The sequence below is a fragment of the Antrostomus carolinensis genome, unplaced genomic scaffold, assembly GCF_000700745.2.
Source record: "Antrostomus carolinensis isolate BGI_N321 unplaced genomic scaffold, ASM70074v2 scaffold18526, whole genome shotgun sequence".
Lineage (NCBI taxonomy): Eukaryota > Metazoa > Chordata > Aves > Caprimulgiformes > Caprimulgidae > Antrostomus > Antrostomus carolinensis.
In genome coordinates this window covers 53965-71386 of record NW_010321383.1, presented here as the reverse complement: position 1 = coordinate 71386, position 17422 = coordinate 53965, and the positions used below count along the sequence as shown (strand labels likewise).

General features: G+C 38.5%; 2 protein-coding genes across 2 annotated transcripts in view; both read right to left on the bottom strand.

Moving 5' to 3' along the window:
- LOC104526463 (aldehyde oxidase 2) overlaps positions 1-12742 on the bottom strand; it is a 40899-nt gene extending 28157 nt beyond the window's left edge. Inside the window, exons 1-10 of the mRNA XM_029085436.1 lie at positions 12689-12742; positions 11493-11550; positions 10929-11025; positions 9982-10090; positions 8887-9013; positions 7812-7873; positions 7252-7338; positions 5093-5173; positions 2545-2689; positions 1185-1277 (exon numbers count right to left, since the gene is read on the bottom strand). Of these exons, the coding sequence (XP_028941269.1) occupies positions 1185-1277; positions 2545-2689; positions 5093-5173; positions 7252-7338; positions 7812-7873; positions 8887-9013; positions 9982-10090; positions 10929-11025; positions 11493-11550; positions 12689-12742 (913 nt within the window). The remainder of the gene's footprint in view (positions 1-1184; positions 1278-2544; positions 2690-5092; positions 5174-7251; positions 7339-7811; positions 7874-8886; positions 9014-9981; positions 10091-10928; positions 11026-11492; positions 11551-12688) is intronic.
- A 4546-nt stretch (positions 12743-17288) lies between these two features.
- LOC104526462 (aldehyde oxidase) overlaps positions 17289-17422 on the bottom strand; it is a 39201-nt gene continuing 39067 nt past the window's right edge. The window contains exon 35 of the mRNA XM_029085435.1: positions 17289-17370. Within this exon, the coding sequence (XP_028941268.1) occupies positions 17289-17370 (82 nt within the window). The remainder of the gene's footprint in view (positions 17371-17422) is intronic.

Genomic DNA, 17422 nt, shown 5'->3' with positions numbered 1-17422 from the left:
AAGACGAAGAGAAATGATAGTAAGGTGCATTTTATATTACATGCAGTAAGAAGTGCAGATACAATTTGCTTATTCAGCGATGGTTCCTAGTATACAAACATACCTGACAAATATACATTGTGTATTAGCACACATCAATGCATGTCCCTTTTTTGTGTGTGTATCCCCAAAGGCATGAACAACAGTTGACTCATTAAGCTGAACGATGACCAAATTATTGGAATCTTCCAAGACCAATCCGCAAACACTCGGTCACACTTTCAGTATTATCAGAGAAGTCTCTACCAGGGACTTTAGTGAACACTCGAGTAAGCCTGCAGAGAAGTCTTCAAGCATTGTGTAGTGTTTTTTCTGAACAAAGGGGCTGTGTTCTAAAGTTCTTTTATTGATGGATCTGCTTAAATGCAGAATTGCACTGATATTAGCATAATAATTTGAAAGTATTTATAATTCAGTAGCTGCTGTAAATCATGGAGCTAGGAGAATATAAGGAGAGAGAGAGAGAGAGAGACAACTGTAACAAAATGTTAATTTCCCTGATTTTTAATAGCTTGATTTCCCATAGGGAAGATGCTGCATTTCGTTCTTTTGCTAGAGGTGTAATGCCTCTACTCATGTAGGTGATGCACCTACCAAACTGGATTCTCAATTGTTGGACATTAGCACAGCCCTTTTGGTGTCAGTGCATCTGTGATAATTTCTATTAGCTGAGAATCCAGCCCAGCCACTCCAAAAAAAATCTTGTGATATTTTGGATTGGAAATTTGTCTCTGAATATTTTGTGTTGAAAATCTAGCCCTAGCTGAATCAATGTTCTGCAGACTTTGTTAGATCAATGGTTGTGACAGAAAGGCTCATGATCGGTGAAAACATGAAAAAAATAAGTTTGACCTATGGCCTTCCCCTATGTGTGCTGTCTGCAGAAATTTGAGATTTGAACAAATATGTTTTTGCAGAACAGTATCATAAATTGTCTGTGACCATCCCTCATCTCCAGACCATAGATGAGCTGACATACTGGTTAAAAGGCTTAGTGAAATGGCTGCTACAGAGAGAAAAAACTCAAAAACATTCCGCACGCTGACAGACAATGGTGCTTATTGCTTCTGGTTTCAAAATACAAGACCCAAGTTAATTCAGTCACCGCTGTTTGTACCATCAGTAGAGGTAACTTGGAGACTTACCATCATTTGTGCTACTCACAACACGCATTTCTGGAATTCTAACAGGATGGAGAATGATTGGATGATAGACACCATGGTGATTTTTTTTGAGTCCTGAAAGGCAAAATATGATAGTATGATTGGAGATCTATTTAAAGAATTAACCATATGCCTTGACACGGAGACTGAAAAGTTCAAAACCATTGTAACTAAGTAGTTTCAAAGTCTTATGGGTTTTTGTTGTACAGTATCATGAATATTACATTTTACTGCTGTCCTGGCTTTTGCTAGGATAGGGTTAATTTTTACCAGGTCTACTTCATCTGCTTCCTTCTGCAGTCCAAAGGCTGATCTGAAGTCCAAAGTTCAATATTCTCTTTCCTGACTCTTGCTCCTTTTCCTCTGGATTGGTTTCTGTTCCTTTCCTATATCACATTCAGATTTCACCTCTCACCTCAGAGCTATACAAAATTCCACACCTGCTTTATCATATTTCTAGCTACTCACTCCACCTTTCTGCATGAGCTACATAATTCCCTTGTTCTCTTCTTGTGCAATTAAAAAAAAATTATTCCCAAACTTGTTTATACATGTAGTAACTAGATTATATAATAGCCTCTCTCTTTTGTAAACCTCAGGCTTTCTATGGTAGTCCTCTTTGCTCTGCAATGACTGTTTTAGAGCCTGATCCGATGGCAGCAGAGAGCTTTCCCTTGACGTGAAGGGACTTGAAGTTTTTAGACTTAAGGTTTGGTGCTTTGCCAAGTGCTCCATCATGGGGTTATATTACTAAACAAAAACCATGCCCTTTACTGGGCAATGTACAGATAACTAGAAAACCCAGAGGGTTCTCTTTTGATCTGTGCCTTTACTGTCCCAACAGTGAAGGATATATTCTTACCAAATTCCTCCTGACTGATTACTCCCTCAAAAAAAAGTATATTGGCAATTTATAAAAGTAAAAAACCCAACATGCATGGTATGCAGAAACTAGCCAGTGACTGGATATCATGGCAAATGGGGTTACTGTGCCCTTTTCATGGACATTATTTATTTTGTGATGCTCAAGCTAACGTGGATGTGAAATGTTTGGCTCTCATCAGCATGAGCGAGTCCTCCTTTATTAACACAAATTGTTTATCATGGGTTACTGGGAGAAGTTAGGCAGCACAAAACCTGGACTCAGCTGCTGGTGATACTAGTCCTAATTTAGTTAATGACATTCTGCAAAAAATCCAAGGAAATTACATTAGCCTAAATACAGAGGCACAATCATTTCAGTGAAAGAATGCATTTAGGATCCCCAGAAGATAAAATGAAAGATTATGTGTCTACTGCATAATGTAATCTGTGTGCCAAAAAATTTGTTGTACTTCCATACCCACACTGGTGTTCCCCACAACCAGGGGTGCTTTTGGATACTTGGCTTTCAGCTCCAGAAGCTCCTTCAGGCTAGTGGGAGAAATCCACGTTGTTCTCTTGCCATGGAAAATCAGAGTTGTTTTTTGCTGCTCTTGAGCCATTCTCTGTGGTGGAAATGACAAAGATTTGGCAATTTTAACTAAGGTAAATATAAACCACCATATTAATAACTAGTACACTGTGTTGTGATAGACAGTGGGACATTGATGGGGCTTTTCATCTGAGATTCCCGAAGTGCTGTACCATGCTGAGCTTTTATTGTAACTATATCATTTCTTGAGAAACTGAGCTGAGAACCAACTAAATGACTTGGTACGAGACACACTAAATGAGTGGTAGAAGATTAACTTTATGTTTTCCTTTCTCCTGCTCTGATGATTCTGAAAGACACCCTTTGTACATGATGTAAACAATAAAGCAATATTGACTGGACTTTGTGGGAATGGCAAAAATCTGACTGCATATGTGACAGAATACAAGAAGTGTATTCCCTTGGTGTGCTGGTTCTGGCTGAGCTAGAGGTAATTTTCTTCATAGTAGCTAGTATGGGTCTATGTTTTGTATTTGTGTTGAACATAGTGTTGATAATGCAGAAATGTTTTTGTTCTTGCTGAGCAGTGCTTACACAGCATCAAGGACTTTTCTGCTTCTCACACCACCCCACCAGTGAGTAGGCTGAGGGTGCACAAGAAGTTGGGAAGGGACACAGTGGGACTGCTGACCCCAGTTGAGCAAAGGGATATTCCATACCATATGATGTCATGCTCAGCATATAAACCTGAGGCTAGAAGGAAGGAAGGGACGTTTGGAGTGATGGTGTTTGTCTTCCCAAGTAACCATTACACACAATGGAGCTCTGCTTTCCTGGGGATGGCTGAAAGTCTGCTGCCCCATGGGAAGCAGTGAATGAATTCCTTGTTTTGCTTTGCTTGTGTGCAAGGCTTTTGCTTTACCTATTAAACTGTCTTTATCTTAGCCCACAAGTTATTTTTCTCACTTTTACTCTTCCAATTCTCTCCTCTGTTCCAATGAGAAGGGAGTGAGCAAGTAGCTGTGTGGTGCTTGGTTGCTGGCTGGGGTTAAACCATGACACTTAGTCAGGGAGGATTACTACATCCCCATTTGCTGAGTGTCTTGTATCTACTGTACTAGACCCAGACTAGTTTCTACAATATGTAAAATGGTTTTTAAAATTAAAGTACCTACTTTCCCATTTGTCTGCAAGGATTAATCTTTTCAGAAATATTGTCTTATTGGGATAGTTAATTAGTATTTAAATTTTTGTTTAATCAAAGTGTTTTTCAGGCATCTCCTGACTGTTTGAACATGTAGAAAGGATGATGGCAACAACTTTCTGTCTGAACAGCTTTTTGAGCCTTAGCAGTTTATCCAAGATCTTTAAGCCAAGTATAAGACAAAATGTCCATTTAATACTTCCATTCTTAAAGCATAAATCTCTCAAAGGCATGTCAAGCAGCAGAAAGGTAAATCTGCCTTCCACTTCATGATTTTATAAAGGAGCTTATGCCTTACTATGCGTATTCTGCACTGAGAGGCACTCATTAAACAAGGAAGTTGTAGTCTAGAACAACTGTTTACAAAGCCAACTGTCTTGCAGCAAACAACATTCTGTAATGCAGTAAGAAATCAAAGAACAATGCCATGCTTTCCCACAACTCAAATGAACATTTGTGCCTCTGAGGTGATTGTGTAAAAGCAGCAAGAAGTGCCCATGAATATTTGCAAAAGGAGTGCAAACAAGGTATTTCACAAGAAGCTGTTGAAACATGAGCGAGGATTAAAAAACAGCCTGGACCTGCCTGCTTGGATTTGACTCAGTCTGGTCTGGGTAAATCCTGCACTACCATTTTCATAGCTCTCTTCTCTTGCCTCTCTCTGCAGATCATGGGCACTTTGTGCCTTCTCCTTTCAAGTTGCTATCTGTCCTTCCATGAGTTTCCAATAACTACTGCAATAAACCCTCTTCTTCTTTCCTTTTCAAGCCCTTTGCCTGTCTGGTGGACTTGCAGCATTTCTGAGATGTATGTCAGTCTCAGGTTGATAGGTTCTATATACCAGTTGGAAGGAAATAATGGGCCCTGTGGTCACTTGAATCCAACAGAGAATCACAAGACAGAAAAGATGGAGAAGCTCTTTTGAGAACTTTCAAAGAAAATACTATATTCCACACACACACACACAAAAAAAAAAAAAAAAGCCAACTGATCCAAAATAAAATGGTTCTGAGTAAGGAGTTCTTTTGGGAAAAGTCTGGAAACACAGTTTTGGTTCTGGAGAGGCAAACAATTTCTTTTTTGAAAATATGAGCTATTTGTAACAGTTGACAACATATATATTATTGACATGGAAATGCCTTATTATGTTTGACTAAAGCGGATCTTTTCTGTTTATCTGAAGATAGATCGTTCAGCTTAACAAAAACGTGTTTTCAACATTTGCAGGAATTCAGTCATGCTTAATTGATAACAAAAGTCAGTAAGACCTACCATTAGTTCAGGAGGAAATATAAATTCCTGTGTTGGATCCACAGGTGGGAATTCTTCTGGATTGCAAAAACCTGAATTAATCTGCAAAGAAATTGGAGGGAAAAAAAGAAGAATGCATATTTTCAAAGTTGCAAGTCTTTGTCAACAGATGAGATTCTTTTCTGAGGTGACATTGATTTTTGACACTTTATAGGTTAACTTGCATTCAAAAATTCAAGATGCTCAAATTAATTTTTAATGTTTAGTTCTGTTTTACCTATTCACAAACTACTCTAAAGACAGGAGACTATCATACTAATCACTCTCAAGCTTTTGCTAGAAATACATCAAGCCTCAAGAAAGATCTTGCAGTATTTCCTGAAAGTGGTCATAGCAAATGTGTAGCAGCCACACTGGGTGAAATGTCTACTGTGGGAAAATGCAGTGCTGGATTGTACAGTTAATGTTCTTTCTTTCTGTGCCTGTTAAGGAGCTTCCTGACAGAGTCTGATGTGACACAAAGAATGTAGCAGTCCATCTGATCAGAAAGGCTTCTTCTCTGCTTGAGGAGAGCCTCTCCACGCTTGAATAAGCACTGCAAGACCTGAATGCTGACAGCACACCATAAAAATTAGCTTTTTCTACTTGTTTACAGATGTCTATTTTTCTGCTGAGGCCTCTTGTGAGGCTATGCATCTTCTGAGCTTTCAGGAGCTTACATGAAAGGAGACAGCATATGCCATGTTACCAGCACTGGTTATTTTTGTCTGCCTCAGTGATTTATTTTCAGAATGAAAAATCTTACCAGACCAGATAGCAACAGGTCTCAAGTATATTGAATAGAAAAATAGATTGACATATCCTAGTCTGAAACATCTTATCCCTTCCCCAAAGAGTCATTATCTCTGGGCACTCTGAACAGATCGTGGCCATGGTAACTATAAGATCTGGCTCTGAGTGATCTAGTCTACTGACTGACTCTGTTGATGAAACCGCAACAAATTCTGGCTCTCCCGTGATCTTTACAATAATTAGGCACTAGCTATTTAAGTTGGATGAAAGCAACTACAACAAATGCAAATCAGGGAAAGCCAAATAAGAGAGCATGCAAAGTGCTGTTTTGTAACTGGCAACTGCTGCATTGCCAGATTCATGCTTCCAACAACCTTGGCAGCAGCTGGCCAACAATTCTCAGTTCTTAAAGGAGCAGAGACAATAAACACGTGCACAAACATCCAGTTACAGTCCTTGGGGCTCTAAGGTTTTTCACTGTCAAAACAAGTTTTCCTCCAATTTCCAAAGACATTTTACTTTAGAGGATCCTTAAAGTTTTTCAGTCAGAGGAAATTTATCCAAGGAGTTCAATTCCTCATCATGAAGCAAGATGGAGTCATATTAGGGCACTATGGCCTCTTATAGCAGGTGGAAGAACACATCAAGTTCTGAGATGCACATAGGAAGTGGAGGACATTTCTGAAGGCCTTCTGTGAACTGGAGTTCTTATGTTCCTTATACATGGTTTGTGGAAATTGTGGAAACTTTGCCAGAAGAAACACAAATGAGATGACTTGTGATTTTAAAATGTGCATATGTTGAGTAAAAATAAAAGAAAGTATATTTTGAAACAATACCAATATATCAATTAGTATAGAAGGTAGAAGAATGAGACACTTCCCTGAAGATCTTGGAGCCACTAACACACACTAATGCTTATGAAATGCCTTGCAAGTACAAACTGACATTGCACAGGAACAGCTTTGTTTCACCTTCAGAAATTCAGAGTTCGTGTCTTATACACACAGAAACAAGCCATGCTAATGGCTGCAAAACTTCTGCTAAGGGAGTTCAACTTCACATAAAGATCAGCTTTTTTAAGAAAGATGTCTCTGATCAACAGTTTTCTTCCTCTCAAAACAAAATAAACATTTAATATTGAGATCCACATATTCACTGTAAAGTATCACTAAATAGGTCAAAGCTGTCTGCATTCTGACTACACAGCAATGCAGATATGCTTGTGCTACCTTTCTGCAGCACTGAGAGCACAGAGCATGGACTTCAGTCTGGGATAAATGCCCAAGGACAGAAAAGCAGCTGCTGCCATAGCTCAAGATGGCCCTTTTCTATAAATTTTATCATGCAAACAGGAGATAATTGAAAAAAAATCTAATGTAACTTACCTGACCTCCTGTAGAATATGAACACACACATTCTTCCTGATCCAAGCAACACTGTCCAGTTCCTCTGAGTTGGCAGCATGTTGGCTCCTAAAGAAATCATATCCTATGCTAAAACTAAGGAGGCAGCTTTATGATTTATTTGTAAATTAATGTTTTGATTCTTCCTGTTCCAAAGCAGATTTGTTCAGTCCCTTGAGGTTGCTCCAGGAGACCTGTTAAACCATAAGGCCCCTAGGAGTGAGTTCCTTTTGGGTACCTAACAATCCAGAAAGCAAATGGAAAAAACTCAAAATTATGTCAGTTGTGCCTGGATCAAGTCATTGGAACTGACATAAAGGATTTTTAAGTGCATTGCAAGGGTACATGTAAATGTAAAGTCAGTGGCAGCTGTAAGTGCCCAGCACATTTGAAAAGTAAAAGAGCTAGATTTTCCAAAGGCTGAACCAAAAAGAATTTCCACATGAAGCTAGACTCCAGGTAGGTACTTCAAGGAGGCTCAGCCTTTTCAGATAGCACCAACTGTCCCAAAACAAGAAACACATTTGAAAATATTGACCTACCCTAGCAAAAGATGTGTAGCTGTCTATAATTGGCCTGTATCCTGTGCAACGGCACAAATTACCTGAAATAAACCATATGATAATCAATTATAAGAAACCAGAACAATGTTAGGGAGTACTGACATAATTGGGAATTAATTATGGTCTGGCATCAAACCTGTAGATATGAAATGCTGAAATTTATGTCCTTACTCTTAAGTGGGCAAAATCACATCTGTAAAAATAAGAAATTTTACTTCAATAGTGATTATGATGCATGGTTAAAATATATTATTTTAAAGGCCATTTCTAATAATAATATGAATTACTTGATGAATGTATTCAAAAAATCAATTTATGAAAGGCATCCAAAAGTAAATACTGTAATTAATACTACCACTAGGGTCTTCAAGTTTTATAATTCAATCAAAAATCTCTTGCTGTCCGTCACTATCATGGTTTTCATATACAATTAATAGCAGTAGTAAAATCTCTACTGGAATTTCTGTGATTTCCTTCATGAAGTCAAAATCTGGTGGGAAGGGTCAATTATTTTGGGAGTCATAGGTGCGTTAGCAAATTTGGGACTAGAAAGTGAGTTGAAGTTGCTTCACCTATTGTAGTAAGTCTTGCTTGAAGAGCAGAGAATATTTCAGTGGCCTAAAATGTCATCTAATCTACTTCCCCTGTAACTGTTGAAATCTGTATTAGGGACTTTGTATTATTGGTAGGTGAGTACTTACACTGCAGATAAAATAGAACCTACTTTTTTCACTGTATTCATTTTAACACTGTACTCACATTGCACCATACTGAGGCTGCTGGTGTAGGAGGGCTATAAAAGCAAGCTGTTCTAAACACAGGGATTTTCAGAAATATTTAGACAGTGCAAGATGTCACCACGTATCCCATTTAAAGTCCCCAGTCTGAACCATCTTTTTATGATTTTGGGACATCCTTAAACCACCACGGCTATGACAAAATACCACTTTGGAACACCATCTACTGCTCTTTGAGTCAAATCATACTTATGACCTTGGCAATCAACCATTTATTCCTTTCTTATACTTTTTACAATTTACTGTCTGAAACCTACCATCCAGAGCAGAAATTATCTGCTCCATGGAAGGTTCTGCATGGTTTCTCAGTAAAGCATATATGGACATCACCATCCCAGGGGTGCAGAAGCCACACTGCGAGCCATGGTACTTGGCCAGTCTTTCCTAGAAAAAAACAGAACAACGGGCCGTGAATCCAGGAAATGGCTTCACTGGCTTTCTGAACAGCCATCTTTAGGTATGTAATCTACTGGCTGTAGGCCAGTAGCAGCACTTTGACTATCCCACTATGATCATTCATGAGGAAAATGCTCAGAGCAATCATGTAGTTTAAGGGTAATACTTGCTCCAGTTTAGAACCTCATGATCATAATTCCTTGATATGAGAACAGAATAAGGCCCAAGACTTCCAGTTTACATTTAAAGAATACATTAAGTATTTCTAACCATGAAGGACAGAACACAGAACATTTCCTCAACCAGAGCTTCAGCACAGACCAGTCCCAGGGTCAAGACCCTTGGAAAATAATAATGAGAAAAAAGAGGATGTTTAGAAAACATTCCTAATCTACTTGGTCAGACTGTTGTTTTTCAGGGACATGCCAGAGTGGAGGAAGTAAAGAGCTGACCTAATTGAAGGAAAATCTCTGGCATACAGGGAAAATGTGTCTAATCAGTCTGGTTGCCACTTGGAGTCACTTACCCCTTACTACAACATATCCAGTATATTGTCCTCAATGAGATGGCCAGAGGCCATGCTGGTGACTAAATGGAACTGACTAATGCTCTTTGTCCTTCACCATCCCATTCTGAAAGCTGGCATCCTACATGGCATACGGCTGGATAGCCCTATGTTCTGGAGATTGTGATGTGCTCCCTGCATGGTAGTACATAAGGAGGAGCTCCTTCCATGCTCCATACAGAGCCAGTCACAATGCAGCAATTACTGTACTAATTCCTAAAAACACCTTTTCATCTAAAAAGATCAGACAACATTCAGAGTTTATAGAAGCACTTCAGAGATCCTATATTGCAGAGACTCAGCACCTTCTCACAGAACCCAGCTTCATTACAGACATAGAACAGGAAAACCTTATTATCTTGCAGACCTACACAGTCCAGAATATTCTCACCTGAATTGGATGAATCCTGGTTTTTATGCTTCCAACCCCTTCCACAGTAGTGACAGCAGCACCATGTAATGAACATATGGGGAGAAGGCAGGAGTTGGCAGGATGATGTCTTTAAGGTGTGAAGGAGAACTGTGGTGTTACATAGCTTTGTCATATGGGTCCATGGAGGAGGAAACAAAGGATATATACTCCAGCTAATCTAGACATGTTCAGATTGAGCAGAAGACATGGGGAGAAGGATATGAAAGCACACAAAATCCTGCCCTTGGACCATGAGAGTATGCATCTTGCTCCCACATCAAGGAGTTATGCATTAATAAGCTTTTCTAATTTAAGAAGTGGAAGTTTAAGTTAAAAAAAAAAAAGGACTACATATTTTGTTGAAGCCCAAATTCTAGAGCCAGATGTGATGAAGTCAGGCACGGCATTTCTAATGGAACAAAGTTTCAAGAGCCAGAGAGAGAAAGAAAGTAGAAATCCTAACTTTGTTGTGGGCAAAACTGTACAATTACAATGTAATCTGTCTATTGCTGAAATCCATGGAGATTTTATCAATGATTGCATGAAACATCTAATGAAGACTTATTAACAGTGACATATCCTTGAATAAGCAAGAAAGGGTCAAGAGAGGCAGATGACAAAAGGGCTGCTGAAATCTCAAATCACAAAGAACACAAATTAAAAACATAATTTCCCCAGAAAGTTGAGGGGGGTTGGTGTTGGGTTTTTGTTTTGTTCTTTTTCAAAGACTGAAGAGAGAGGATCTAAATCTCTGTTACTGCGTAGTAGTGAGGCCAACCCTGTAATTACCTTTGTAGAGGAAGGCTATAGGTAAGCCTTTTAAATATGTACCAGAACTCCCCAAAATCCATCTAAATTGAAAGAAACTGAATGTCAGTTTTCCCAAAACACTAAATTACTATTTCTAAATATCAGCATGAGGATACTGTATCTGCTTGGCAACTGAATCATATGTGGATATCATCACAGTGCAGGCACCACATCCTCCTACTCCACAGCCATATTTTGTACCTGAGAGACGGACTGCAAAGGAGACCATTAAAGAAAAAAAAAATACAACATTCAAAAGTTATTTTTTCTTCATGTTCTTCCGAGTCTCCCTTGTTTTGTGTGCACGTGCAGAATTGAAGGGATCTTCTTGTCACTGAAATCGGGAATGAACACTGAGGGCTTCTTATTAGCCTTAGTCATAATGCTTAGTCATTCCTAATCCTTACACATAATTAGTTGTGTCTATTCTCCAGTTAAACCTTAAATTAATGTTGGTTTTCTTCCAGCATAGAAGGCTCTCAACAGCAAAGCTAAAGACACAATGCACATATGCACTGGGTTGCTCTGCTGAGAACAAATACAAGGCAAGTTGTGTAATTTCTACTTATTGTTCTGTTTACATTGGTTCCCAAAGAAAAGTGAAACAAATAATTGTAATCCCCAGTTGCAGTAGTTTACAAAATTATAGAACTCAAAGGCAAAGTTCAAAAAAAGGATATGCTTCTTTCTTAGATAATACAGCAGCAAGTCTTCGGGATCTGCCTGCCTTTCTATTACCTACATTATGAAATAAAAAAAGAGATTATGGGTTAGAGTGGGATCTTATATAATCATCTCACGAGGATTAACTACGATGTTGAAGTGCAGTGATTGTGGATTAATGTGGTGTGTTTGTTCAGCAATAGGATCCTGTTACTTGATCACAATCTGGAGATAAAAAAATTAATGGATCAGGCAGTATTGGTCAAGTATGCCCTTTTAAAGCAATAGAAATAATAGTTTGTTCAGAGAACTGAAAGGGAAGAGAGGCTGAGTAAGCATTGGATAGACAATAGTAGGAAGAAAAGTGTCCTTGGACTAGATTATTTGTTGTTTCTTATCAGCATGAATCAGAAATCCCTTCATTTTACAGCCATGGACTTGTGTGCGTGAAAATTCTATGTATCTTTGCCACCTTGAAGTTTATATTAGCATTTCAGAGTATGCCTTTAAGTACAGTTAGCAAAAAACATAACAGGCAGAAAAAAATTGAATTACTTTTCCTTAATTCACCTGGCAAAAAAAACCCCAACCAAACAAAACCAGTACCCTTTCTCTAGAGTATAAAAACATTGACCAAAAAACTGAAAAATATATCTAGAAAAATACACAGCAGGTTTGTTTGTTTGTTTGTTTGTTAAACAAAGAAATAAAATTCCTTCATTTCAGCTTATAATACATTTTGGGTGACGTGTTTGTTAACAGGAATTCTTATTCACTTGACCTGCAAAGTAAGAAAAGGTGACAAAATGTCTTATAAAATGGAATGTGAGCTTTTGGCATCAAGAACAGAAAAAAAATTAACTACTTATTTTCTTTTGATTAATTACTGGAACAATATTAGTAAGCAGCATATTCTTTTACTAGTCATGTATTTACTCCAACTACATTAACTTCAGAAGCTCATACCAGTATGAGCTTTTAGTAAACAGATAACTATAATTCTAAAAGTTCTGTGATATGAGGAGTGATACAAAGACATTCAGACTATGTAAAAACTGCAGTAGAAAGCAAGATGCTATAAGGAAGATCAAAGAGAAGAGATTATTATCCATGAATAAATTGTTGCTCCAGAATAAGAGCTTTCCTGAATATGAACAGTAAACACTAAAGTACTGCTGTTCAAAGAAAAGAAAAAAAGCATTTAAAAACTTACCTTCCTGCCATTCACAAAAAAGACAAGCTCATCTGATTGTTGGGGGCAAGCCATGCTGTTGCATTAAAGTCTGAAAAATAAAGCTTTACACATCGAGAGAAATTAATGAAATGCTAATGCTTCTAAAAGTCAACTGAGTTTGCTTTGTCCCGCACAATTCATTTTCAGACCGAGCATCAAATTAAGTAGATGGGAGGAGCCAGTGTAATGTATAGCATTTCTGAGCAATAAAAGCATGTTCAGATGCTAATACACCAAACTTTCTACTCCTACTCCCCACCCCAACTCTTCTCTGGTGAGCTGAAATAACTGGAAAGGATCTGACCCCCTTTAATTCTAATCCTGTAACCTAAGAGACAAGGCACCCAACTGTGAGGGGGGATTTCTGGGTTTGAGCTACAACTGACAGGCCTGGTTTTTTATATATTATCCAGTAACTGATGAGTTTAGAATATGTAGGAATGCCTGAAGCTAGAGCCCAGGATATGCAACATTACCCACTTCTGTGGAGTGTCAAATGCTAAGCTGCGGAGCCATGCTTCTCATTTTAGCTTGTCACTGACCTGAACTATATATATATATACTTCTTTCTGCAGAGCGATCAAATTTTAACAAAATCAAGATTACGAATACACACTCTTAAAATTTCCTTCTGTTTATCTCCATGCTGTGCTAGCTTTATACCCTGACTGCTGTGGGAGCCATTATAAGATGTTTTTATATTTATACCATGTTCTTAGAGAGAGAAATCTCAAATCCTGATTTGGGATTCTAGGTTCTTATCCATTTCTCTGGATGTGCATCCACAAGGTCATTAATCTTTAAATGCTTTCTTACAGCTGGCCTTTATTTTTTTTAAAGGGGACTTACATATATGTCTTTCATAATGCTTTCTTACAGCTGGCCTTTATTTTTTTTTTAAAAGGGGACTTACGTATATGTCTTTCATGAGTCTCTATTTGCATATGTACATGTCTTTTGCTTCATTTATCAGTTTTACATTTTACAGCAAAGGTCTCTGTATTTCATTTGGAGTCAGAGTAGGCTTGCAGCACAAAGCAGTCAGTCTCAGATCTTTTAGAAGGAAAGAAAATGATTGCCAGCAGAGAAATGGTGCTTTTGTGTGTTAGCCCCTAACGTATGCCTGAGAGCTACCACTATGTAAGCACTGAAGCCATGTCAGTCACTAGGTCCTGCAGGCAAAAGCCCTAATGGGTCCTGCCAACGGCAGCACTGTAGTATTCCACGTGTGGTAGGTACAACAATGCAGGTTCAAAGGCCTAAGAAGAGAAAGAAACAGACACAATATTAGATTTTGGCAGTCCAGTATCTAATTTTCAGAGTACTAGGCCTCCAAACCAGGACTTAGCATTTATGTTAGGTGTTAAGGCTTATACACACACAGAGTGGGAGTGCTGAGGGCGGGTAGTTCTAGAAACACTTCTTTCATCAAGAAAATTAGCAGAAAGTGTTCTCAAACATCTCCAGTTTTGGTGTTTCTATAGTGCACATGAATGTGTCAATAGCCATCCAACATGTCAGTGCCTTTGGAGCCCTAACCTTTCTGCTTATCTAGCCCGCTGAGTCTGCACATTTTAAACAATATTAAAAATGTAACAAAACCCACCCCCCTTTAATGCCTGTACAGAGTAAGAAAAGATTTCTTTCATAATATCCCATGAATCCATAGTGTCATCTGTCAGGATATTTAATTGCTGATATTTCTAGCTTCCATGCAGTTTTTCAAACACCTAAAAGCCTGGAGACAGCTTAATATGTTTCAGCCCCCCAAATCCCCAACATCCCATGTTTGTTACACTTACAGATTTTAGAGAGACAACCAGACAACCGTGCCACTTATAAACAGGCAGAGAGGAATCTTGGTTAATAATAACTGAGAAATATTGACAAGCAGACGTATGATCTGCACTGCAGAAAACAAAGTGCAGGTCTAGAACATGATGAATTCCTGCAGTGCAAACACCTCAGCACTGCAGGTGGGGAGACGTTATTAACTGCAAGGGTTGGGCCACTATTTTTACAAGATTTGACTTGTCTGGAACTAACCAGCACCTGCACTGATTCACAGGCACATAGAAGAATAACAGACAATGCATCTTCCCCCAGTTGTATAGACCTGTAAGCTCCCTGCTTCAGCATATCCCAGCATTTACCCATAGTCTGGGGCTGTTACCGACATGTGGGGTTGTGAGCCATCATTAACAAGCCCATGCAGTGAAATTAAGAAGATGTTTCAAATCAGAAAAACTAATTATGGCAGCAGCATTCACATTTAATTTGATTTATTGTCTTTCTTACAATATATTAAAGACAAAGTAATACAAAGAAAGTGAAGAAGTAAAAACCAAGGGGGCTTCAGCTGCCAAAACCACACATACTTATAGTGCCACTTAGATGATTTGCTATAACCTGTTTGGCCTCCAGTTGCTATGTTGTATCTTCCAGTCCTGTGCTTGCCTATGTCTCTGCTGACTTATAATATCTAAAATGGCCTAGACATCTGTGTTTAAGCAGCTGAATTTCACCTACTCATAGCAGTTACAGAGAGACAAACAAATTGAAACAAAGATTTTATATCTTAATAACCAATGCAAAAACAGTTTAACCTACTAGCCTGATCTCTGTCACAGGCACAGTATCTACTCAGAAATGGGATGGAAGGCAAGAAGAGAAAATAGCCTGTGGAAAACCAAGGATCAGTGAAATTATAATAAGAGCCCGCAGGCTGACATGTCAAACAAATCTGAGGCATTTATTTTCATTACAAATAGCAGTCTTCATGGCTCTGCAGCAATCTGACCTAACTGGAAGAGCAATTCACCATGGTCAGCTAGGAATAACTGATGCAGATGTTCTCTGAAACTACAACACAATGTACCAACTACCTATTTTCCCAGTTCTACTTTCTTATCAAAGAACTTGCTACAATTTTCAGGTGCTACTTGGAGTAACTTCTGTAGACTCACTAAAGAAGTGTTTTCTCTGCATTAGGATGTATCCCAGATAAAAGCCCCAAATTCAAATACCATGGAGATTTGTGTAAGTGTGTGTGCACTGAGAACTGAAATCTCAGATATTCTTTATCACAGGAGTGGCCAAGAGTGGGAGAAAGTTCTTAACTGTATTTTCATGGCTTTATATAGTCCTGAGCACAGGATTAAACACTGCTTAAGAATTCTTTCCAGAGAAAGGTTCATCCAGCCTTCTATTCAAAGCATTCTGAACTCCATGTGAGTCTTTCTATTTAAAGTTTAGAGGATTTTGGCTTGCTCCATGAGAAAAAGAAAGCTCCCAGTGGAAATTACAACTAAGCAACTTTTCCAACTTTTGGGATACAATTAATCTCCTATATACATAAGTCAGCCACAGCAATTTACCTGGCATTGCAAAAGACAATCATAATTCTTGTTTCTTGCATTTTTTAACACAAAGATGTCTGTGCCAAAGGAATATGAAACAGCTTTACTACAAATCAGAGCATCACTTCTTCTCATAAAGGGACTGAATCCGACAAACAAGGTTCTGATTCTTCAACAGACAAAGATCTCTGCACTCACACTCCACTTCAAGACTCAAATCTAAATTAAAAATTTAGCTGAAGCCATTAAAAAATCATTTATCATATGAAGTGTTTAAGTGTAACAAGTGGCAGCAAGTTATACCTTTATACTTCATCCTAACTTTCTACTCCTGCAGCATTTGAGCTGAGCTGTTCAGCAGATCTTTCTTGATGAAAATATACGCTTCAAATGCAGGAGATGCATTTCTAGAAATTCAGTAATTTAAGTGAAGTACTGCAAGGAATATACTGGACGGAGAATGAAGATAAGGATGGAGGATGTAATGTACATATTTTTGGTAGCTGATTGTATTCTGAAAATGAGAAAATATATTTCTCTATGTGTTGATTGTGGCAGTAAATCAGTTTTTTGTTCCATTCCAGTCCATTCAGGTCTTGCGCACTCTGGTTTGTCATTCACACAGATATGGCCCAAGGAGCGGAGGAAGCAGATTCATCATTTGTCATCTAAGAGAACAAGCAAGAAATGAAGAGTGACTTGTTAATATTATTTGACTGGCAAGCTCCCAATATTGCCCTTATCAGGTGCCCCCAAGTCACTCAGCAGGGTATTCTGCAGGAGATACCTACAGAAAATGGTTGGCAGGAAGGTCAGTGATAACTGGGGTCAGGGCCAAACAGGGATGTAGAAGTATGGTCCCTGCACTGGAGCTCATCTCCTGCAAGCTCCTGCGATGACAGTAGCTCAACAACCTATTGATTTGGGGGCCAGTGATGCCCCACCATGACCACAGAAATACTATGGGAGTAACCTGTGAGTGAGAGCTCAAAGGTTTCCATGGCAGAGCCTCAGAAGTTCAGGGCACAACATGGATTTATACACTGGCGAGGACCTTGCTTCACTGATGTAGTAGGCTAAATAAAAACTTACACAGAAGTAGAATTGTAAAAGTGCACAGTTGCAGAAAACATAGAATATAAAGGATCAGCATTATAAGAATTATATTGCTTAATTTGTTTTTCTTCTGTATTCTTTTGTTAGCTCTGAGTTAATTATTTTTATCCCAAAGTGTACTGGGCATAGCAAGGAGTACCAGAATGATGTGACAGTGCCAGAGTGCAAGTCAGTGGGGAAAAGCACCTGGAAGGAGACTGAAGATGCTTCGAGGCTGATTAATTTCAAGTCAATTTAA